The following is a 25,457-nucleotide window of genomic DNA, read 5'->3' as shown; positions in this document are numbered from 1 at the left end:
ATGCAGCAAGACAATGACAGGGAGCAGGTAGGACACTAAGACGGCTCCTGCAGTGATGGAGGCAAGCGTGTGCTAGAGCCTGGAGTGGAGGCAGGGAGGTAGCAGAGGAGGAGCGACCCTCTGAGGGACAGCATCCCATAGGCCCATCACCAGAGAGGGGAAGGAGACAGCAAAAGGCAGTGTCTTAGTTCCCTAGGGCTGCTGTAAAAAAAGATACCACAAGTGGGTGGCTTTAGAGGACAGAAACGTGTTTTCTCACAGTTCCGGCGAATAGAAGATCAAATTCAAGGTATATTTCTAGGGGGAGGCCCTTCCTTGGCTAGTTCAGCTTCTAGTCAATACCAAAATCAAATCCGTCGCTGTTGAGTCAATTCCCACACATAGTGACCCTATAGGATAGAGTAGAACTGCTCCATAGGGTTTCCAAGGAGCTCTTGGTAGATTGAACTGCCAACCTTTTGGTTAGCAGCTGAGCTCTAAACTACTGTGCCACCAGGGCTCCTTTATGGGTACAGGAGTTAGGATTTCAACACATGTTTCGGGGGACACGATTCAATCCGCAACAGGCAGTGCCACCAGCCTGAGGACAGTGTGTGGGGACGAAGCTTGAGCAGGGGGAAGTTGAGTCGGTTCTGGACCTGTTGACTTCGTGGTGCTGGTGAGGCAGGTGAAGGTGTCCCTCAGGCAGTTGGAACGTTGGCTGGGAGCTTGGGAGTGAGTCTGCCCTGGAGTGTTTTTGACTGGGGGCCTGTCACATAACCATGCCTCAGTGGCGGATATGAGAGGGAGTGCCCACAGGATGGGGCCTCCAGTCCTCCTCCTCTTTCCAGGCCCACAAGCAGTGATTCATGCCCCTGATTTAAAGAGAACCCAGATTCCAAGTTTAAAAGCCTTTCAGAGAAGAAGAAGCCCAGGAGAGGCCCAGGCCAGGCCAGACCACAAGCCAAACATCAGCTGTGGAATGTGCTTGCTGTTGGTGGTAAGGGCAGCCAGGAGCAGAGACGCTGGCAGGCCCTTTAGAGGCCCTGCGAGTGTCCTCAACTTGTCGAAATTGTCAACAAGATGGTCCCTGCTTCTCAGTGTGGGTCTGCCTGCGTTCTAGTACACCTTAAACCCAGGCGCCTTCCTCCCTCTCCCCTTAGCCTCTAAGTTCCACCCGTCCCCTGTCATCCTTCCAGTGAAAGCTCTGGTCTCCCTCAGTCTTCCCATCTCTGCCCAGCGGGAGAATGAAGACCAGGAGTCAGGCAGGGGGCAGCGACCTTCAGCAAGGGGCTCCAGAAAGACTCCCATGGTTTGTGCAACAGCTGGCTAAGTGGTCTTCCTGCTCCTGCCCTTGCCCCTCGGTCCCTTCCACCCAGCCACAGAGGGATCCTGTGAAAATGTAGGTCAGATCAAGTCTTATCTCCTCTGCTCCAAACCCTTGAAGGCTCCCCTTCTTACTCTGAGTCAGAGGCCCTGAGAGATCTGGCTCCCACTGCCTCTCTGACCGCCTCATCTCCTCTCCCCGGGCTCTCTTCGCTCCACTCACATGGCCTTGGGGTGCTCTCAGTGGCATCACTAAGGCTGGTGCCACCCAATGCAGTAAGTTATGGCATCACCCCCCTCATGCTAATTAGCACAATATTTTAGCTAAAACACCAGAAAATTTGGCAAAATCAGCCACTATAAAAACACCGACAGCAATGGAAACAAAATGTGCTTTTAGCTTATGCAACAGAATCACGTGATTCAAAGCGCCACTGCCGTTGGATGAGGACAGCTCTGACCACAGCGCATTACAATGTTCAAAAAGTAAATTAGCATAAAGTTTTCACCTTGTAGGTATATTGATGCATGTCACCTGGGCTTACAAAAAGATTTTTGTTAGTTATAACTAACTACAGGGATATTTTTATAAAAAATAATAAATTTCTGCTGAAATTTACTGCACATTTTATAGACTGTCATTTTGGTGTTACCTCCTCTGACAGTGTCACCCAGTGTGGTCTGTGCCCCCAGCAACTCCCCTAGTGACACCACTGGGTCAGAACACCAGGCAGCTCGGGACTTTGCACTTGCTGTTCCCTCTGCCTTTATGCTCTTCCCCAGAAAACCTCCCTCACTTCCTCCTGGTTTTTACTCCAACATCACACTCTCATGAGGCCTCCCTGGCACTGCTAACTGAACTTGAAGCCTCCACCTGCATGCACCCACACGTAAACACTCTCACCGTGACCCTTCCCTGCTTTAGTCTCTACCAAGCATTTAATGTTATCTAGCACTAAATTTTTTTTTTTTTTTAGCACTAGGACAAGGAGGCCTGGTGGTACAGTGGTTAAGTGCTCAGCTACTAACCGAAAGGTTAGTGGTTCAAACCCACCAGCCACTTTGCAGGAGAAAGATGTGGCAGCCTGCTTCCGTAAAGATTACAGCCTTGGAAACTCTATGGGGCGATTCAACTTGATGGCAATGGGTTAGCATTATGGGTAGTGTAAACGGTTAATGCACTTTGGCTGCTAGCTGAAAGGTTGGAAGTTTAAATCCACCCAGAGGTAGCTCAGAAGAAAGACCTGGCAATCTACTTCCAAAAAATCAGCCCCTGGAAAACCTTCGGAGCACAGTCCTACTCTGACACACGTAGGGTCACCGTGAGTCAAAGCCAACTCAACAGCACCTGGTTTTTTAACATTATAGTACCAACCCTCCCCCTAAAAAACCCCATTGCCATAGAGTTGATTCTGGCTCATAAGGACCCTATAGGACAGAGTAGAACTACCCCATAGAGTTTCCAAGGAGCACCTGGTAGATCTGAACTGCCTATCTCTTGGTTAGAAGCCGTAGCTCTTAACCATTACACCACCAGGGTTTCCAACATTGTAGTAGAGAACCAGGCAATGTTTCATCCTGTTATAGTTGCCCTAAATTAGAGCCAACTCATGGTAACTGGCAACTAGCAACAACAGTATTACTTATTTATTCACCTGTGTATTGTCTGACTCTCCCAACAGAATGTAATCTTCATGAGAGCAAGCATTTTTGTCTACTGTCTTAACTAATGTATCAGTGGCCAGAAGAATGCCTGGCTAGAGTAGGCATGTAATAAATATTTACAGAATGAATGAATTAATCAGTGAATATCTCCCCACCATTTTGCAACCAAAAACCAAATCCAAACCCACTGCCGTCTACTCCGACTCATAGCAACCCTATAGGACAGGGAAGAACTGCCCGATACAGCTTCCAAGGAGCGCCTGGTGGATTCGAACTGCCGACCTCTTGGTTAGCAGCCATAGCACTTAACCACTATGCCACCAGGGTTTCCCCATTTTGCAACAGAAGCCTGAATTCCCTCCCATTAGCCAATCAAGCACACCTTTGAGTTAAGCATTGCCCTCTCTCTGACCTGACACTTCTGTGGTCATTTTAAAGGCTTTCTTTCTAGACAGGAAGAGGCCAGAGGCTGTGGAAGGCCAATTGCATGTGAGCAGGGCAGGAGGGTTGCTGAGAGGGAGGAGGATATTTCGAAGGGAGGAAGGCTTTAAAAAGGGACAGTTCTGGTCTCAGCAGGCAGTCCAGGCCAGCCCAGCTGGCCCCATGCTGCTCAGCATTGTTTACTGTGACTCAGAGAGGACTCCAGGAGACATGGGAAGGACTTGTTTTATACACTGAAGACCTAGGTTTACAGTGAGACTTCCCAGCAATCAAGAGGGTAGAGCAAAAGTTTAAAATGCCTCATTCCCTACAACAGGGTAGTGATTCAGACATAATCTGCAGAACCTGGCCATGTCATTTAGTACCCAAGAAGTGCCCTGACAAGGCGGTGAAGGCTGAACAATATATCCCAGCTTATAGTTTAATCCCTGGGAAGCATCAGAATTTGTCCTGGTAGCTTGGAGATGACAAGAGACCCATTGTACAGATGGAGAGACTGAGTCTGAGCTCCCCTGGGTCCATATTAGGGGCATGCTCCACTGACATGAGGTTTGAATAATGGCCCTGATACTTACTAAGTGTGTGACCTTGGGCAAATCACTCCCTCCCTTTGGAATGTATCATGGAAATTATAATACCTTGTAGGGTTAGTATGAAGAATTGGAAATAATACCCAATACCAAACGAAACATCCGGCAGGGAGGAGGTGCTTGGGAAACACTAATAGCAGTAGTAAACCTAGCTAGCATTCACTGGGGGCTTCCGTGAATCAGGCTTTGTTCTGAGCACTCGTTTTAGCCTTTCAGTAATCCTGGGGAAGAGGTGCTGTTATTTCCTTCACTTTAGAGATGAGGAAACTAAGGCATAGAGATTAAATCACTTACCAAGATCACCCAAGTGGTAAAGCCACAGTCCAGTCAGTCTGACTCCAGAGACTACAATTCTGAGAGTTAAGTGACTTGCCCAAGGCCACACAGCATAAGACAGCCAGAATCCAAGTGCAGGCTTGTCAGGCTCCAAAGCCTGCCTTCTCCCCTGCTTTCCAAGCACCGCCCACCTGCCTGTGGTTGTATCTGTGTAACACCTTGACTATGTTCACTTAATAATTTCCTTTAACCAGTCACCACTTGCCATCAAGTCAACTCCGACTCATGGCGACCCCATGTGTCAGAGTAGGACTGTGCTCCATAGGGTTTTCAATGGCTGAGTTTTTGGACACAGATAGCCGGGCCTTTCTTCCAAGGCACCCCTGGGTGACTCCAACTTCCACCCTGTCAGTTAGCAGCTGAGTACTTCACCATTCGCACCACCTGGGAACTCCTAATTTGCTTTAAATTGATTTTAAATCAACTCAGCCTTTCTACTTAATTTCATCCTAAGCAATACTTAGAAGGAGCCCTAGTGGCACAGTGGTCAAGCACTCACCTGCTAACCAGAAGGCTGGTGGTTTGAACCCACCAGCCGCACTGAGGGGAAAAGATGTGGCAATCTGTTTCCGTAGAGATTTATAGCCTTGGAAACCCTGGGGGGCAATTCTACTCTGTCCTACAGGGTCACTGTGAGTCGGACTCAATGACTACGGGCTTGGTTTCTTGTTTTTTTTAAGCAATGCTTGAAAGTCTAAGTTCTGATTTGCTTGTAATTTTTAAATACCCATTAAATAAAGTTCTGGAGTCCCTGGATGGCACAGCACAAATGATTGACATGCTCAGCTGTTAAATGAAAACTTGGTGGCTAGAGGCCACCCAAGGCTCCTCAGAAGAAAGGCCTGGTAATCTACTTCTCACATGCATGGGTCGCCACGAATTAGAGTCAACTCGGCAGCAACTGGTTGGTTAGGTTTCGGCATTAACTCTCCTACCCTCTGAACACTTCCCGCCCGCCACGCCGCGGGGAGCCCCGGGTCACACCTCGCCCGCCCGCCACGCCGCGGGGAGCCCCGGGTCACACCTCGCCCGCCCGCCACGCCGCGGGGAGCCCCGGGTCACACCTCGCCCGCCCGCCACGCCGCGGGGAGCCCCGGGTCACACCTCGCCCGCCCGCCACGCCGCGGGGAGCCCCGGGTCACACCTCGCCCGCCCGCCACGCCGCGGGGAGCCCCGGGTCACACCTCGCTCGCCCGCCACGCCGCGGGGAGCCCCGGGTCACACCTCGCCCGCCCGCCACGCCGCGGGGAGCGCTGGGTCACACCTCGCTCGCCCGTCACGCCGCGGGGAGCCCCGGGTCACACCTCGCCCGCCCGCCCGCCACGCCGCGGGGAGCCCCGGGTCACACCTCGCTCGCCCGTCACGCCGCGGGGAGCCCCGGGTCACACCTCGCTCGCCCGCCACGCCGCGGGGAGCGCTGGGTCACACCTCGCTCGCCCGTCACGCCGCGGGGAGCCCCGGGTCACACCTCGCTCGCCCGCCACGCCGCGGGGAGCGCTGGGTCACACCTCGCTGCCCCCAGGGAGATCAGACGCCCACTCCCCTCAGAGTGGGAGGGTGGGGTTTGGTTGGGGGATTTTTAGTAAGACAGACCTAGATTCTATTCATCGGCAGCATGACATCTCAGCTGCACTGGGTTCTCTCTCCTTGGAGGCTTGGTTAATGTCCCCTAAGGGCCAGCGACTCCCTTAGCTCGCATTGGGCATATCTGGAGAGCAGGCAGGTGTCCAGGCTACTTTCTCTCCTGCTCAGCCCACCTCAGGGTAAGGACGAGGAGAGCATTTTTCCTCCACCTGGTAACAGGGTCTTTTGCTGTGTCTGGAGTGCTTTTTGTGTTGGGAGCAGCCCCTCTGGACTTGCCCCCATCACTAATGGGGGTGGGGCAGGGGGGAGGGGGCTGCCCAGGTACCCGACTCATGAGGGTGGAGAAAGTTTTTATGTAGAAAGCTCCAGATGAAAGCTTTGTTGAACATGGGGCGACCTGGAGTGGGGACTGTGGAGAGTTATGGTGAGAGAACAGAGAACTGCTGGGAAGGAAGCCCAAATAACTCTACAGCCTCCATGAAAAACAGAGGAAACCCCAATCCTCTACCTCATCCACGTCTTCACTGGATGTAGGTTAAAGTGGGGAGGAGCCTCCTGTTTTCTCCAGGCCCTTGCAGCTCCAAAAATGTCCCTTCTTCCAGGAAGCCCCCCTGGACCACTACCAAAAAGCCACAGTCATATTCCTCTGGGCTTCTCCATCCGTGTTATCAGCAGCCCTCATGCTCCACAAGGCTGCCCGGACCCCTTGGGCAGTGAGCACCATTTGCTTCCTTTCTTCTTAGTCCCGCCTCCTCTGCGTAGCATCAGGCCATCCTACCCCACTTCCAGCACACCCCCTACCTCGGGTCTTGACACTGCCTCAGACTGTTCACTCCAGCCACACCCCCTCTTCTCCAGACCCTGGCTCTGCTCGACCTGCTGGGCAGGACAGCTGATGAACTAATTCACACAGAGGAGTTCCTGACTGATAGAATGTCAGACTTGCTACCTACCCCACCCCATACTGATTTCTTGGGAGAGGCTACATGAAGCCAGCTACATCTTAGCCCAGCTGGACCAAGGGGGCCAACCCCCAATGTTACAAATGTGGAAATGAAAGCCTGCGGTGCAGACCACACACCTCACTTACTAAATGGTCTCACTAAGCATGAGGTCATGAAAAAGGCCTGCACATAGGGCTTTCGACTGGCTAATGTTCAGCTACTAAATTCGAGTGAACTAGGTATCCTCTTAAGACTCTCATTCAGTCACTTCTAAAATAAATTTTTGGCCTTCATGTTTCCTAAAGCCCTTTGGCAGCTATGTTGCTATGCTTCTGTGAATATTTCCTGAGCTAGAACCTTAACTTTGATTATAAAATCACATATGATATGGGAAAGAAGCTGAAAACAGGGACTCGGGGACATGGGAGGAGTCTGCATCGTCAGCGCCCCCACATCCCATGGGCCCCCAGAGAGGCTCAGCACTAAGTGTCTACCTGGGCGGACCCTTAACAGAGCCTAAACATCCCAGACAAGTGGCCACCCTTGGTGTGCATACCTCCAGTGACAGGGAGCTCACCACCTCACAAGGCAAGCCTTTGTTTTCTAGCAGAGGCAGATGGAATCATGGGCCCTTGGCTCCTCTAAGGCCCTAAAAGTGGTGGTAGACATTTGAGGTAGTTTTGCAACCATAACGACCTGACACACACTGAAAGCCAAAAGGACTTCTGCATAACCTCGGGGAACAGAACCCTTCCTCTCTCCAGTGTCCCCCCATCCTCACCAAGCCTAGCCAACGGCATCCAGCTAACTTGGGTTCTGCTGGATCTTCGATGAGTTCCTGGCAGCTGGAGAACCTTTACATGGGCGTGGGTGCATCCATTGTAGGGTGGATCCTGTGGGCTTAGAAGGGAAGGGCCCCCGCAATTACTTTTTTAGTTGGCATTCAAAGAGCCGGGGCAGACAGGCCCAGCAGTTCTCTGATTCCTCACTGCCTACTTCCTCACCCCCCAGGGAAAACCCTGCCACAAATTGCATGTCCTGCACCTTGTCTTGCTCTGCTGTTGCCCAAACACTCCCTGGGCTGGGGTGAACCCCCGATGCACAGGGCTGTTGATCTACCATCCGTGACAAGGAGGAGACAAGCTTAGGAGATGGAAAACCAAAAACAAGCTGTCTGAGCACTTTGAGCTGGGTGGTATGTCAGGAAAGGGAGGGACTCACTGCCCAGTTGGGCTCCCTTTGAAATGGTCAGTGGCCAGGGTCAGAGTGGGCAGGGCTGCCACGTACAGCTATGCAGGCTGTGCACTGCATAACTCATGTCAGCTACAGTGGGAACAGTGCCCCCTGCAGCTGTGTAGTGCAGGGACCCTGGGAGTGGGGCTGTAGAAAGCGACAACATAAATGGGCTTCTTTAAACCCAACATGGGGACATAGAAATTTAGTCCAGTGTGTGCCTTTTACACATGAGGAAACTGAGGCCCAGAAAGAGAAAGAAACTGGTCCAAGGTTGCAAAGCAAGTTAGAAACCATGCAGGGATAAGAAACCAGGGCCTCTGAAGCCAAATTCCATACTTTACCTGCCCTCCCTCCCTTGGACTCTGAGTATCCCACATACTAGCCCCTCGCTGCGGGGTTATCACATGAGGTTCTTGGAGGCCTGAAGCTTTCCATTCTTTTTTTTTTTTTTTTTCCATTTCTTCAATGCCTTCTGTGTTGAGCACTTGTTGTGTGCCAGGCACTGTTCTAGATGCTTAGGACAAAGCGAGAAGACAGATCCAGTCTCTTCCCATGGAGCCAGCTCTGGCTCTTGGTGGAGAGGGGTATGGGTCCTGATTTGTAGCATTTGCCAATTGTTGTTACTTGCAGCCAAATCGGCTCCAGCTCACGGCGACCTTTCGTATAACAGAATGAAACATTGCCTGATCCTGCACCATCTTCATGATTGTTGGTATATTTGAGTCCATTGTTGTAGCCACTGTGTATTTTGGGTGCCTCCCAACCTAGGGGGCTCATCTTCCAGCACTATACTGAAGAATATTCTGTTGTGAACCGTAGGGTTTTCATGGGTTGCTTTTTTTAAGTAGATCTCCAGGTCTTTCTTCCTAGTTTGTCTTAATCTGGAAGCTCCATTGAAACTTGTCCACCGTACCAGCGGCATAGCTTCCAGCATCATTGCAACATGCAAGGCATCGCAGTATGACAAACTGACAGACAGGCAAACTGGTAGAGAGGTGGCGGATTTCCCAGGCATCATGGTGTAGATACTCTATGGTGAATTTCAAGCTACCCATCTGACATCAGTGAATGAGAAAGGTTGCATACAATTGGCTCCCTTGAGCAGACTCCAGCACACCACTGGTCCCTTCCTTTGTGGAACTTAAAGTCCTGTGTGAGGGGGACAGTGCCCAAGAAAGCCAATAACTCTGTATTGATTTTAATTGTAAAATAAATTAAGCAGATTCTATGAAGGAGAATAATGGGTTCATCACAGCATGGTCAGAGAAGACCTCTCAGAGGCTGTGACATTAATAAAACTGGAGAATGAGGCGGAGCCAGGCAAGCAAAGATCTTGGGTAAGAGTGTTTGCTCCAGACAAAGGGGACAGTGAGTGCAAAGGCTTCCAAGGTGGGAAAGAGTTTGTTCTGTTTGAGGAACAGAGAGGAAGGCAGTGATGAAGATGGTCGCACGGGAGAAGGCAGATTCTACAGGGCCTACTCGGCCTTGGAGAAAGGTCTGGAATATTCTAAATGGTATGGAAAGGCCCCTGAGACTTTTAGGCTGAAAAGCATCAGGATTTACTTGGCACGTAAAGGATCGTTCTGGGCGCTGCGAAGGGCACAGCCTGAAGCTAAACAAGAGCGGGACTGAGGGGTCAGCTAGAAGATTCTGGCAAAAACCCAGGCACAAAATGATGAGGATGACTTGGTCTGGGTGGCGGCCCAGGAGATAGAGAAGAGTGGATATATTTGAGAGGAAGTCGGGGGATAGAATCTGCAGGACTTGCTGATGGGAAGTGAAGGAAAATTGTGAGTAACGACGTCTGGGCTTCTGACTTGAGCAATCGGGTAGATATCAAAATCAAATCCCTTGCCGTCGAGTTCGTAAAAGCCTATTGCTGTCAAGTCGATTCCGACTCATAGTGACGCTATAGGACAGAGTAGAACTGCCCCATAGGGTTTCTAAGGAGCAGCTGATGGATTTGAACTGCCAACCCTTTGGTTAGCAGCCAAGCTCTTAACCACCGCGCCACCAGGGCTCCAACCTGTATGACAGAGTAGAACTGCTCCATAGGGTTTCCAAGGCTATAAACCTTACCGAAGCAGACTGCCACATCTTTCTCCTGCCGGTGGGTAGTGATGCTATTTCCTGAGATGAGGAGGCTTGGAGAAAAGGAAGTCTGGTAGGGAAAGTCTAGGGTTCCTTTTTGGTTGTGTGAAGTGTGAGATGTTACGGGACATCCAAGTGAACATGGCCTATAGGCAGCTGAATGATTGATGGAGGGTGCAGAGGGCAGGGCTGGGCTGGACGGGGATGTGATCTGGGGGTTCTCAGGGGCCTGGGCCATCAAGAGGGGAGTGGAGGAAGGCAGCAGTCAGGCCCAGTCCACTCAGCAGATCATGGTCTTGGCGAGACCCTGCAGGTATGTGTATGTCTGGTCACGGCTCCTGGCTCCAGTTTTCCACCCAGCGTGGTGTGTTTTCACATCCTTCGTAGCAGCTCTTGGAAGCCTGAGGAAGGAGGTCTGCTTTGATCAGTTTTCCTGCCTAGGAAAAAGGATAAATGATAGAAGACAGACAAATGTGCTGGCTTTCCTGAACCAATGAGTTTCATTCTTGAAGGAAGTGTGACCCGTGTGTTCTCTGAAGGCACGAGATGACGCTCTAGGGCTAGGAGGAAAAACAATGCTAATGGCAGCACCTTTCACTTGGTGTTTGCTGTTTTCAATTTTTAGGCCTGTTTTCCATAAGCTTGACATCTGCTTAACCAGCGCATTGGCAACTTCTGATTTCTAAACAAACAAACAAAAAAAATGGCCTTTGCTCTTACTGGCACTTGCTCCTTCTCTCAGTCTGCCCCCCTCTGAGTGCTTATGTAAGTGTCTCTGTTTCTGCCCTCTCCCACCCACCCAGCACACAGCATTCTAGTCTCTGCCAGAAACCCCCGGGCGATGTGGCCCTCGCTACCATGTAAGGCTGCTCATCCCATGCTTGGTTGTTTCTGGTCTAGAGAATTCTCCCTTCTCTAGAGCTGCAAAGGCCTTAAGAGTCATGAGAAGTTTGCGATAAGTCATGAGCACCTCAGCACAGATGGGTCACTGAGGGAATGGGACAGAAAACAAGTAAATTTCTTGATGAGAGGGTGAGACTAAAGTTGGGGAGCAGGTTGGCAGGCCAGGGAGGGGCTCCAAGGTCCCAGGTACCCAGCGTGGATCATGAAGACACACCAGGGCCTGGCTGGGGAGCAAGGAGGCTGAACTGATGGAGGGCAATAGGGAAAGGGAGGGCTGTCCTGTGTCTCACCTACTGTCCTTCTTGGAGGAACACTGGGTTCTGATAAACTCATTACGCTCATCCATTCATTCCTTTGTTCATTTATGTGTTTGTTTCTCAACTTTATTGGGAGCCTGCTGTGTGCCAGACACTGTGCAGGGCAGAGAGTTGAGGGGTGCAGAACCCCTTGACTTGGTTAATAGAGTCTCAGTTTGGGCACCAAAGGTGAGGTTAGCATAGCGTTTCCAACGTGGTTGTTAGTTGGTATCGAGTCAACTCCAACTCATGGCAACTTTGTGTATAATAGACCAAAACGTTGCCCAGTCTTGCGTCATCTTCCTGATCATTGGTATGGTTGAGTCCATTGTTGCAGCTTTTGTGTCATGCCTTTAACCTAGGGGGCTCATCTTCCAGCATTATATAGGACAATATTCTGTTGTGATCCATAGAGCCTTCATCAGTAGATTGCCAGGACTTTCTTCCTAGTCCTCCATGGGGGACCTGCATGGTTGACCCTGCTGGTATCTGAAATACCGATGGCATAGCTTTCAGCACCATAGCAACGTGCAAGCCACCACAATATGGCAAACTGACAGACGGGTGTTTCCACCCAAATAAAAGTTTTGAAAACAGAACCATTCGGAGTCCAGCTGGTGGAAAGTCATCTTGGGTGTGAGCAGAGTGTCTCATCCGATCCCGCCAATGAGAGTTCTCCTGCCCTGCCAACCCTCTCACAGAACCAGCTGGCCTTAACAGGGACACTCAAAAGGGGTGAAGGGTGTCCTGCCTGGGGAAGCAGTGTGGGGGGGGGTGGTGCTGGGTGAGACCGTAGCACCAGACACTTCTGGGCCACAGGCAAGTCCGTCTTGGAGTCTCCAATTCCTTACCTTGTCAGCAGGGATAAAACTTCCGACATTGAGACTCACCACTCGCAAGAAACCACATGCTCACACATCTCTTTAGTATTTGATGAGTGCCTACTGTTTGTAATGCTGGTCTACGAACCAAGGGGATGAGGCGCAGTACACACCACTGTCCTTGTGCCCTGGACTCTGCACACAGCTGGGGAGGGTCAGGTCGATTTCAGGACAGTTGGGAAGAGACTTAGGGTTGGGGGCAGGGGAAGAATTCACAGGGCAAGTGGGACATGCACAGGGCCCCACTGTATGAGTGGCTGCAGAAGAGGGGCCAGGAAGTAGGAGAAGGCTTATAGGTGGGGGAAACTGAGAGCAAAGGCTCAGAGGTGAGACTGATGGTGTTCCTTATGTGTAGACCGTATGTTAGAAGCCACTAAAAAGAAAAACCAAACCCCTTGCCATTGAGTCAATTCCGGCTCATGGTAACCCCATGTGTTACAAAGTAGAACTGCTCCATAGGGTTCTACTTGACAGCCATAGGGTCTTGGCTCTAGTCTTTACAGAAGCAGATTGCCAAGTCTGTCTTGCGCAGGGCCCCGGGTTGAGTTCAAACTGCTAACCTTTAGGTTCGTAGTTGACCACAAATAGAAGCCACTAGGAAAGACCAAATAAGACCGTAATGCAAGGCTCTTTCCCAGTTAACACCTCTGCACATATGCAAGGGCATCTTCCCGGCTCTCAGTGCTAAAGTGGGAATTAGAAATCACAGGATGAGGCGCAGCCCCTCGTGGTTCCTATGAAGAGGCTTCCTGTTCCTGGTGGGTACTATTTTTACACATTAAAAATTCGAGAGGACGTAGAAGCATACACTGACCAGGCTTCACCTCCTGGGTAGGGTGAACATTCTGGCCCCAGCCTCCCTGAAACTGGCTGGAGCTGTCGGAGCAGCCCGCTGCCAGAGTCAGCAGTGGGTGTGGACAGGGACGTGCTGGTTCCCAAATGAGATAATGTCCCTGGGAGATTTCACTTGGATACGGGTGGTATGCTCACACCATAGGGAAGAATGATGGACGTCTTTCCATGGAAGCCTTCAGGCTTTATTCCCTCTCCAGTCCCTTCTTGGTCCACCCTGGGGATAGATGGCCCTTCAAATGCAAGGTACCACCCACTTCTTAAGCCCCCTCCTTTCTCTGGACTCCACTGGGAAAAAGAATTCCTTCCTCCCTTTACCCTTCCCCATCTTTTCCTTTCTGATTATCCCTTTACATTATACACACTGTCACACATGTGCACACACACACACTCTCACACATGCACACTCACTCACACACACACGCACACACGCACGCACGCACACACCAGGTTCCCCCAGAGAGGTGTCCTGACCTGCCTGGAGGCTGGAGAAGCCGAGGACAAGAGACTCCACCCGGAGACAAAGTTCTCTCCTGCTTCTTCAACAAAAACCAAAACCAAATCGGTTGCCGTGGAGTTAGTTCTGACTCATGGTGACCCCATGTGTGCAGAGTAGAACTGCCCCATAGGGCTTTCCAGGCTGTGACCTTTCAGAAGCAGATTGCCAGGCCCGTCTTCCAAGGCCCCTCTGGCTGAGTTCAAACTGCCAAGCTTTTAGCTAATAGTCAAGTGCTTAATCGTTTGTCCCACCCAGGGATCACATGCTTCTTCAGCAGAGTGAAGGAAAAGGAAGGAAGATGGTGGCAGGTGATATTAGTGGTTGGAGGGACATAAAGAAGGAAGACGGACTCCATAGCGTTGCCATCAGAGAAGAAGGCAATGGGATAATGGCCACTTATCAGGCAGGCAAGAAGCTGCCTCCAGAAGGGCACTCATTTTGTAAGGAAGCAGAATGCTCTATAGAGAAGCTAGAAAACAGGAGGTCTTTGCAAGAGTATAGATGAGAGGCTGGTCCCTCTCCTGGAGATACCCCAGTTTGGGCAGATTTGCTCTAAAGCCCCAGGAGGGCATCAGGGCCTGGTGGTAAGAACTGGCCTGGCAGCAGCAGCCCTCTGCTCCCAGTTCTAGCAGCAGGGCAGGCCCCCCTGTGTGCTGAGCTCTTGGGAGTGGGTTTGAGGGACACTTGTGTTGTTTCAAGTGCTGGAGGTAAGGGAAGGAGTGGCCTCAGTCCAGAAAGCCAATCTGACAGAGACTTGCAGGTGGGGTGGTCATCTACCTGCACCCTCAGGTGCTCCGCCAGCACTGATCTGCCTCTCCCCCTCTAAAGGGAGATGGGTTGGAAATGAACCAGGAGGAAGAGAGGCACTTTCACTGGGACTGTAAAGGTTTTCAGACCACCTGGTTCAACTTCCTTACTTTATATAAGGGCAAACTGAGGCTCAGAGAGGGAGAGTGTCTTGTTCAAGGTCACACAGCCAGTTGGTAGCAGAACCTAGAAGCGAAATCAGGTCTCCCAATACCCAGCCTAGTTTTGTTTGTCACGGAGGTCCTAGCTGGCAGGAGGTGGGTGTTACACCTCAACATTCCATTTTCTAAGCTCTAGAGCCAGCTGTCCCAGCCACACACAGGTTCCTAGAGTCAGTAGTCCATCTTCTGGCCTCTGACCTTGGCTCTCTGCCCTCCAGCCATCTCTCCCCACCAAGATGACCATGGCTCCTATTCTCAGAAGACGCCAGGGAGAGAGAAACCTCAGTTATTCCAAGACACTTAGTTGTGTACTCAAGAAGTCAGTGTACACATCCTGGCAGCCACCATTTTTAAATGAGAGGGGTCTGCAGAGAACCATGGAGCCCCTGCCGGCCTGACCACTCCTCGCTGAGGTCAAGCTCCTGGGCTGGGCTTTCCGTGGAAAGGTGACCATATTCCTGGGCCCCCACCACAGCCTCCATCTCACTGACATCTGGGTGTGCCCTGAAGCCCCAGCCAGGGAAGGAAGAGGCCAAGTCACCATGATTCCAGCAAGGGGAGAGGGAGCTGGGGCCTGGGTAATATAGAACATTCGATGACAATTTTCTTTTAATCCTTTCCTTTGGCTTGGGAATGCATAATATTATCATTTTTGCCTAGAGATTTCCCTTAGTAAATGTGTTTGGCTCAGACCAACATTAAGATGAGTTTGCATTCCTCCACACTGGTTGGCCTCGAATTCTAAATTGTTTGCGGAGACTCAAGACAGATGCTGGTGTGCCTACAACTGGGAGCTGGCTGCGAGTCTGCCCAAGAGACTATCGATGTGTGCCTCGTGTGGCTCATACATGTCAGAGAGCTGAGCATTCTCATTTTACACATGGGGAAACTGAGGCCCAGAGAGTCGTGGTGACTCTGCATGGACACACAGCCAAGTTAGTGACAAAGCTGAGACCAGAACCCAGATCGCCCAATCCTGAACCCAAGTTCTTTTGACTTGACTTCTGGCTTTTCTAACTTACAGATATGTCTGTTGGCCCAACTGGCCACCTGTAGATTCTTTGTTATGAATTGAATTGGGTTCCTTGTTGAAGCCCTAATCCCTTGTTTAAAATTGGGTCTTTGAAGATGCTACCAGTTAGCATGAGGTCCTACTGGAATAGGGTGAGTACTAATCCAACCTGAGTGATGTCCTTATAAAAGACGAAAAGAGACACAGAGTCACAGGGAAGATGGCCATGAGAAGATGGATTTAGGCTGTAGCTACAAGCCAAGAAATTCTGTGGGTTTTAGAAATTTGAAGAGACAAGAAAGGATCTTCCCCTAGAGCCTTCGGAGAGAGCATGGCCCTGTAGACACCCTGAATTTGGACTTCTGGCCTCCAAAACTGTGAGACACCAAATGTCTATTCTTATACGATCTCCACTTTGTAGGATTTTGTTACAGCAGCTCTAGGAAACTAAGACCCTCTCGAATGCCTCGGGTCATGTCTTACCGCCTTGGTGTCCTTATCTGCAGGACCTGGAGCCTGGAGCATCAGAGACCCCAAACAGAAGTTTATTGGTTTAAGGACTCCATTGTTGTTATTGTTAGTTGCCTTTGAATGGACCCTAACTCATGGTGACCCCATGTGTGTAGAGTAGAACTGCTCCATGGGTTGTTAAGGCTGTGACCTTTCAGAAACAGATCTCCAGGCCTGTCCACTGAGGCATCTCTTGGTAGGTTCGAACTGCCAACCTTTTGGCTAGTAGCTGAGCACTTAACCATTTGCACCACCCAAGGACCCTTAAGGACTGAAGAGGAGGGTTCTACAGAAGGGGTAGTGAAGAATAAAGATGAACATGAAGAAATACTGGTGACCTCGAACAAACCTTCAGTGCCTTCTAGGCCTTAGTTTTCACACTTACAAGAACAAGGATCTTAAAACAGATCCAGTAGTTTTCCGAGTGTGTTCCAGGAAACCCTAAGATTCCAAGAAGGTGTCTCAGGGTTGCCACCGGGGATAAGGAGCTAACCTCTACCTCTGGCCCCAACATCAATCTCTTGTGTCTGCTTTTCATGTATAGATTATGTTCAAAAAGGTAGGATTCACTGCAGAAAAATGAAGTTTGTAAACCACTAGACTATTTGATCTTTAAGATCTCTGCTTACCCTTAAAATCAAAATCCTAATAACCTACCACTCCCTGATAACGTATTTGCTACATACCACTTTTGACCCAGTGGTAACTTGTCTGGTGTGAAGTTCAAGTGCCATGGCAATTGTTGTTGTTGCTGCTGCTGTTGTTAGCTGCTGTTGAGTCGACCCCTGACTCATGGCGACCCCATGCACAAGGGAAGAATAGTAGGTGAAGGAGAACCCTCCTTCTATGTAGGCTCTGTTGCTGCACAGCACCTTCTCAGGAGCCTGGAATTCATGCTGGGTGGGTGCCTGTCTGTCTGTCAGTGTTTGTCATTCCCTGGATGGCATATATGTGGACATATGTTTTCAGTTTTCTTGGGTATATACTTCCAGCTTTCCCCATGAGGCCTTGAGAAGAGAACAATTGGATTACTACCCCAAAGACCATGAGTCCCCACAGGTCCCCAGCCTCCCTTCTGAGGTCTTTGCCCAATCCCCCTGTGAAATTCTTCCTTCTCCTCCTTGATTGTCCATCATTTAAAAGCCAGGCTGTATCAGTTATCTATTGCTCTAATAATGCTGTGTAACAAATAGCACCCAAAATCTGAGCAAACAGATCCTGCCCTCATGGAGCCATGGTCCTGATGGGGAAAGTCGTCATCAAATAATCACACCCTTCAATATATCATTCCTAACTGTGACCTGAAAGGGAGAAGTAACGAGCCCAGCGTCACCAGTAAGTGAAGTACAGGCAATGACCAGATCATTAAGCAAGATCTGACGTGATCTCAGTATAGGGATGGGGGGTGGTAGTGATGTGATGTTTTGAACGACAATGGAAAGTTTATCAAAGAGGCCCAGGCAGAGGAAATGGCTGCGCAAGGCCCCAAGGTGGTACAAGCAAGATGTGTGTGAGGCGGGGGCGCAGAAGAGGCCCTGGTGCCTGGGTCACAGGGTGCCAGAGGTGAACTGGGGGAGCTCCAAGAGCCTTGGGGCTGTGGAGAGGATCTTAGGCTTTCTCCTAAGAGCCCTGGAAGCGATTGGGAGAGGAGAGGGGTAAGTAAGGGAGCAACTGGTCAGATTTTTCCCACAAGGCCTTCCTGGCCACACTGAGAATGGGTCACACAGCATGGACGCTCAGCAGACAATCCCGTGACACCGTGGAGTTAACTGCAGGTGTGGACGTGCGTGGCCAGCATTCCTCAGCAGCCACACTGTGACTGCCCAGCCCGGTGGTCCAGCTCCAGAGAGTCGGGTTCGAGAACTCAGGAGCCCCCCAGTGATACTCAAGCACGTTGCCATGGTTTTGGTGCCTGACCCACGCCTTTTAGAAAGGGCAGATAAGAGATTCTGAGAAAGAAGCAGGAGCTAATGTAACTTTGGCCACAGTCCACAAGAGCAGGCCGGGAATTAGGGCTTTTTTTCCTCTGTCATCAGTAACAAGAGCAGAAATGTGGCAAGCTGCCCAGCCAGGCTCGCAGCGCCTCCGAAACCGGCCTGTTGATTCCCCTCAAAAACAACTTTGTTTTGTTTTTTTTTGGTCTTGGGGGCTATAAATCTTTGAGCAGAGTACATTCTCTGAGCATGAAAATCATCTCCCACCAGAGGGACGGCCAGAGATCTTGTTGGGAGCTGGGGTCAGAGTGAGAGGCTTCACTTCATTTTTAGGAAATCCATTCTCGGTTGTTTCGGTTTGGTCAAAGCAAATGCAGACTCAGGGCAAGAAACCAGCACTTTGTAACTTAACGCCCTGGCGTTCTTTCCTCCTCCTTGTGGCCAGATGGCGCTAACCCAGTCCTGAGTGAGCTTGGTGGGGGTGGGGGAATAGGGAGAGGACGCAGGACTAGCCCTAGACAGAGCCCCAAATGAGGGCGCCTCCCTCTGGCTACAGGAAGGAGTGCAGCCTACGTTCTCTCCCATGTGTTCACCCCAACTGGAACCCAGAGACGGAGGAGGCAGTACCTGAGGGCAGGTACTTATCTCTTATCTGCCCTTTCCTTTCCTGAAAAGAATCCTCGCTTCTCCCCCGGGGGTCCTTCTTATGAAAGCTGACCTCCCAGGGAGGGGTAACACATCCTCCAGCACCTCAAGCTATTTGAACATGGCCTTGCTCTAATCTGTTTCTAGCTGAGTGATTTTGAGCAAGTTATTTAAGGCATGATAATATTGGTGTGAGATTTAACTAATTACTGTAAGATTAATGGTTATACAGGTAGAATTAAAAAAAAAAAAAAAAAAAACAGGTGCTGTAACATCAACTCCAACTCAAGGAGGCCCGAACTCATGGCAGCCCCATGTGTGTCAAGGCAGAACCGTGCACCACAGGGTTTTCAATGGCCAACTTTTCAGAAGTAGGTCACCAGACCTTTCTTCCAAGGTGCCCCTGGGTGGACTTGAACCTCCAACCTTTCAGTTAGCAGCCAAGGGGGTCCCTAGATAGGAACATATAAATGCTCAGGAAATTCTCTTACCGCTTTTCCTCACTGAGGGGAGAAGGAGGCCCAGCCCAGTGACAGCCTGCTCTCTAATCATCTAATCAACCAACATCTATTGACCAAGAGCTATGAGCTGGATGTTTATTCGGGGCACTGGGAATACAGTGGTGAGGCTATAACGGAATTTTCTGAAGCTTAGAGGATATAAGACTATTATAAAGTATCAGCTGCATGACAATAAAATAAATACGTAATTAATCTGCTGTAAATGCTGTGTGGAAAAATTATTAAGGAGGGCAGTGGGGTTAGAGGGTGGCAGTAACGGTGATAAGGCGGCATTGAAACAGAGACCTGAATGGCATGAGGGAGTTGGCTGGGTGAGAAAGGGGGGAGCATCCCAGGCAGAGAGAACAGCCAGGGCCAAGTCCCAGAGGAGAGAACACATGTGACAGGTACCAGAAACAGCAAGGAGGGCAGTGTGGCCAAGCAGAAGGCTGAGGGGAGAGGGCAGGCAACAAGAAGTGAGAGGTAACAGGGTCAAATCGCATAGGGCCTTGTATCCAACCCATTGCTGTCCAGTTGATTTCAACTCATAGTGGCCCTATAGGACAGAGTAGAACTGCCCCATAGGGTTTCCAAGGAGCGGCTGGTGTATTTGAACTGCTCACCTTTTGGTTAGCAGCCATAGCTCTTAACCACTGTGCCACCAGGGCTCCAGGCCCTTGTAGGCCCAAGTAAAAAGTTCAGCTTTGACTCTGAGTGGAGCGGGAAATTGCTGGAGGGTATCAAGCTGAGGTGTGATCTGATCTGACAGGTTTTGAAAGGGCTGTGGATGCTCAGGAACCTCTGGTAGAGGACACAAGGGTAGAGAAGGCCCCGGAGACATGATTTATGGTTTCATCTTCACCCTCCTGCCGGCCTGGGAGCCGTGCTGGGTCTGAATTTCCCCAACAGCCAGAACACGCCTTCCTCTCCTTCAGCACCACCTCCCCCTGCTGGGGTCAGATGCAAGAAGCGGAGGACTTCGGCTCCAGGGGGTGCCAGGTAGGCAGGTAAAGCGTTGCCTCCATCAGGGTAGGTGTGTGCATGTGCGTGCACGCATGTGTGTGCGTGTGTGTACATGCAAATGTGTTTCTGGGACAGATTTGGACCTCGCCAAGCAGCAGCCCCTGCTAAAGCCAGACAGAGCTTTGCAAACTGGTGCCCAAGGAGGCCGTTTCCAGCAGCCCCAGAGGTGGGAATCCAGTTCCCTGAGCCCTTAGCAGGCAAAGATGGGGGTTGCGGGGAGAGAGGAAGGAGAGGGAAGAGGAGGAGAGAGAAGAAGAAAGAGGGAAAAAAGGAAGAAGAGACAAACAGAAGCTGGGAGGTCAGAGCCGGAGGAAAGCAAGATGGAGGAGGAAGGGGGCCACAGAGAAGGGGCTCAGGGATCCCTAGGTATCAAGAAGGACCAGGCCTCAGGGGGCATGGCTCCTCAAGGGGTCACAGAGGGCTCAGACTGGCCCCTTTGTGGCTGGGAGCAGTAGCCCCTGCTCTGGGGCAGGTCACTTCTGTCTGAATCACGTGTCTGTGCCTGACTGTCCAGCAGACTGTGGGCTTCCCCAGGACAGGGGCAGTGTCTCGCCTCTCAGACTAGTGTCTCCCTAAGAGTGGGTGCTGTGTCTCCTCCATCAGACCAAGAGTTCTTCCGGGTCAGGTTGTTTCCCCCATCAGACCATGGGTTCTTCCAGGTCAGAGGCTGTGGCTCCTTTGAGACACACAGGCTGTCTCTCCCTCTGAGACCAGGAACTCTCTGAAGGAGGGACTGAGTCTCCCATATATGCCTCCCCTATCAGATTGCCCAGGAAACCGTGGTGGCTTACTGGTTAGGTGCTACGGCTGCTAACCGAAGGGTCAGCAGTTTGAATCCACCAGGCACTCCTTGGAAATTCTATGGGGCAGTTCTACTCTGTCCTATAGGGTCGCTATGAGTCGGAATCAACTCGACGGCACTGGATTTGGTTTTGGTTTTTGGTATCAGATTGCCCTAGTGGCATGGTGGCTAAAGGGATCATCTGCTAAAGGAAAGGTTGGTGGCTCAAAACCACGTAGATATGTACAGCCTTGGCAAACCCTATGGTGTCTCTGTGAATCAGAATTGACTCAATGGCAGGGGTTTGGTTTTTATCAGACTGTGTGCTCCCCAAGGCAGGGACTATGTCAACCACCTCATTTGAGGGCTCCCCCCAAAGAGAGAAAAGAACACCCCCACAACCAAGACCCTCTGAGGTAGGCAACCTGCAGGTGGGGCCAGTCATGCCCTTGGGATCCATACCTCCACCCATCTGACTCTCCCATCTCTTCTCCCCACCCCAGGGTTCACAGACACCTTCAACATGGACACCAGGAGGCCCCGGGTCATCTCCGGCCCCAGTACCGCCTTCTTTGGCTACACGGTGCAGCAGCATGAGATCAGTGGCAAGAAGTGGTAAGTGACAGCTGCCGCCCCAGCCCTGAATTGTCCCACTCTCGGCCCCACCGCCCACCCCTCAGCCCAGCTGCTGCCCAGACAGCCCTCACATGCAGCCCCTCCCATTTCCAGTGACTTGACTGTTGGTCCTGGCAGGTCAAGGCTGCATAGGATCTGCCCCTGACTATGAAGCCTTGAGCATTCACTCTCTCAGGCCCTCAACCTTCTCCTCTGTGAAATGGGAATGAATCACCCTGCATTCTCTGGTCCTTTGAGAGCACAGGTAGCAGTCACCTAGGCATGATAGTTATCCCTTCTTCCCCTCTCAGGGCCTCAGTGTCCTTGTCTCATCAATGGGGACATCACTGCCAGTCCACTTAGAGAGCTGTCAGGAGGTGTCTGAAGGGATGGGCGTGAGTGTGCTCATAATTAAAACACAGGCAACTGGTGAGCGAAGGAAAGGGAGAGCAAGACTGAATGGAGGAGAAGGCCAGAAAGACCCAGAGGACCACTCCCAGGCCAGGGATAGTCAAGAAGAGGGGAGGGCTTGCCTTTGATTCTTTTTAAAATAACTTTATTGAGGTATATTTTACATATCATGTAACTTACCCCTTTCAAGTGTCCAATTTAATGATTTTCTTAGTAAATTTACCAAGTTTTGTGACCTTCACCACAAATCAGTTTTAGAACATTTTCATCACTCCAGTAAGCAACCTGGAGCCCTGGTAGTGCAGTGGTTAGGAGCTCCAACTGCTAACCAAAAGGTCAGCAGTTCAAATCCACCAGCTGCTACTTGGAAACCCTATGGGGCCGCTCTACTCTGTCCTGTAAGGTTGCTCTGAGTCGGAATCCTTTAGTAAGACCTCTCACGCATATTTACTGTTGATCCCCATTCCCCTGGCTCTGACTGGTTTTTGGCACGAGGAATGGCCTGCCTCCCTTCCTGGGATGGACGGAATAGGCCTCTGCTTGGTTCTTTTAGAAGCCCTCACGAAGCCAAGGAACCCTGTGGACACTGTTGATAAATGTCCCCTCCCTGATCTGGACCTTGCCTGCCCTGGTCAGCCTGTTCTCCTTCCATTGCCAGGATCCCTTTCTTGTGCTCCACACTCCACACTCCAGCCAAATTATTTCCATTTTCCAGGATTTCTTTGCACATGCTGTTCCCTCCTCCTGGGAGGACTCTCCTTTGCCTTCTTCGCCTTCCCCACTCGTCTCGCCCCACCACCCAGATCTGGCTAATTCTCTGTATTCTTTTTGTTTTCTCCCTCTGTAAAAAAAAAAAAAAAAAAAAAAAATTTTTTTTTAGGCGTGCCTTATTTATTATCTTTCTCCTGAGGTATAACTTTCACACAGTAAAGTGTAGACATCCTAAGTGTACAGGTTATACCCATGTAATCATTACCCAGAACAAGGGATGGAACATTTTCAGCTCCTTAAATGCCCCCACACTGCTCAGTCAGTGCTCCTTCCAAAGGCAACCACTCCTATCACCATCGATTAATTGTGCCTATTTTTGAACATCATACAGTAGGTGCTCACTTGTGTCTGACCTCTTTTACTCAACATTATGTCTGTGGGTTCAACCATGTTGTGGAATGTATAATACTGCATGCTTCTTAATTGCTCAATAGTATTCTTTTATTTTGGGAGCCCTAGTGGTGCAGTGGTTAAAGCACTTGGCTGCTAACCAAAAGGTCAGCAGTTTGAATCTACCACCCATTCCTCAGGAGAAAGATGTGGTAGTCTGCCTCCATAAAGATTTACAGCCTTGGAAACCCTGTGGGGCAGTTCTGCTCAGTCCTACAGGGTCACTATGAGTCGGAATCAACTCGAGGGCAGTGGATTTTATTCTACAGTATCAATATACTGCAACTTACTTATTCTTTCTATTGTTGATTGTATCGTACCAGTTGCCATCAAATTGATTCCTACTCATGGAGTCCCTGGGTGGTGCAAACAGTTACAACGCTCCACTGCTAACCAAAAGGTTAAAAGTTTGAGTCCACCCAGGGGTGGCTTTGAAGAAAGGCCTAGCAATCAACTCCCCCAAATCAGCCACTGAAAAGCCTATGGAGCACAGTTCTGCTCTGACAGACATAGGGTCACCATGAGTTGGGACAGACTCGATGGGCAGCTAGGGAACTATTGATGGATCTTTGGATTGTTTCCAGTTTGGGGCAATTTTGAATAGAGCGGCTATTAATGTCTTTGAGCATGGGCTTTGGTGAACACACGCACTCGTTTTCATTGGGTATTGTCTTAGTCTCCTTGGGCCGTCATAACGAAAAACCACAAAGTGGGTGAATTTAAAGAGAAGGAAATCAGTTTTTCACAGTTCTGGAGGCAAGAAGTCCAAATCAGGCTATCAGCTGTGTCAATTCCTTCTGAGGGCTTTGAGAGAGAAACTGTTCCATGCCACCCTCCTAGTTTCTGGTGGCCGCCGGCAATCCTTGTCATTCCTTTGCTGCTTACAGATGCATCTGCCTCCATTATCACAAGGTGTCTGTCTTCCCCTGTAAATGACCCTCTCTCTGCGTCTGTTCTCTCCTTGTACAAGACACTGCTCAGAGAGGATAAAGACTAGGACCCACCCTACTCTAGTATGGCTTCATTGATAATACCTTTAAGGAAAGATCCTATTTCCCCAAACAAGGTCACATTCACAGGTCCAGGAGTTAGTACTTCAACATACCCTTTCTTTTCTTTTTTTGGGTGGGGGGGACACAGTTCAATCCACAACAGGTAGAATTGCTGTGTTAAAGGGCAGGTGTATGTTTAGCTTCAGTCATAACGGTGAAGAATTTTTCCAAGGTGTTTTTGTCAATGTAAGAGAGTTCCAGTTGCTCCACATCTTCACTAACACTTGATATTGTCTTTTTTAATTTTAGCCATTCAGGCAGGGGCGAGGTGGTATCTCATTGTGAGTTTAATTTGTATTTTTCTGATGGCTAATGGTGCTGGGCAACTTTCTGTGAGCTTATTAGCCATTTGGATATTGTCTTTTGTGAAGTGTCTGCTCAAATATTTTGCTCATTTTTTAATTGTCTTTTTCTTTTGGATTTCTAGAATTTAAAAAACAAAATATATTCTGTATACTAATCTTTTGTCAGATAGATGTGTTACAAATATCTTCGCCTAATCTGTGGCTTGCCTCTTCATTCTCTTTATAGTGTCTTTTGATGAACAGAAGTTCTTGGCTTTAATGAAGTCCAATTTTTCCATCTTTTTTTTAATGGCTGCTGTTTAGAAGTGTGTTGCTTAATTTCCAAACATTTGGAGATTTTTTGAGTTATCATTCTGTTAATGTGTTCTAATTTAACTTCACAGTAGTCAGAGAAGATACACCGTATAATTTAAATCCTTTGATATTTTTTAAGACTTTATGATTCAGAATATAGCCTATTTTAGTAAATTATCAGTGCACTTGAAAAGAATGTCCATTCTATGGTATTTCTACAGTTTATTCTGTAGTATTTGTATATTTATATATACATATATATGTATATTAATTAGGTCAGTTTGGTTAATTTACTTAATTTGGTTGTTCAAATCTTCTACATTCTTACTGATTTTTTTGTCTGCTTATTCTAGCAATTTCTGAGAGAGATGTATTAAAATCTCCAACTATCATTGGGAATTTGCCTATCTTTCCTTTTAGCTCAGTCAAATTTTGCTTTATATATTTTGAAACTGTGTTAAGTAGGCGCATACAAATATGTGTGTTACTGTTGAATCGATCCCTTTATCATTATAAGATGTTCCTCTTTATATTGCATAGTATTTCTTACCTTAAAGTCTACTTTGTCTGATATCAACATAGATGTACCAGCTGTCTTTTGATTCATTTTTGTGTGCTGTATC

At 49.6% G+C, this 25,457-nt stretch overlaps 1 protein-coding gene across 3 annotated transcripts in view; it reads left to right on the top strand.

Moving 5' to 3' along the window:
• Positions 1-25,457, top strand: part of ITGA11 (integrin subunit alpha 11) — a 160,209-nt gene that overhangs the window by 16,231 nt on the left and 118,521 nt on the right. For all 3 annotated transcript variants that reach the window (XM_049905808.1, XM_049905807.1, XM_049905810.1), the window contains exon 2: positions 21,500-21,611. In XM_049905808.1, coding sequence (XP_049761765.1) covers positions 21,500-21,611 — 112 coding nt within the window. The remainder of the gene's footprint in view (positions 1-21,499; positions 21,612-25,457) is intronic.

Source organism: Elephas maximus, chromosome 13, assembly GCF_024166365.1.
Source record: "Elephas maximus indicus isolate mEleMax1 chromosome 13, mEleMax1 primary haplotype, whole genome shotgun sequence".
In the NCBI taxonomy this organism is placed as follows: domain Eukaryota; kingdom Metazoa; phylum Chordata; class Mammalia; order Proboscidea; family Elephantidae; genus Elephas; species Elephas maximus.
The sequence above is the reverse complement of the archived record's forward strand: the minus strand, read 5'-3'. Positions and strand labels throughout refer to the sequence as shown.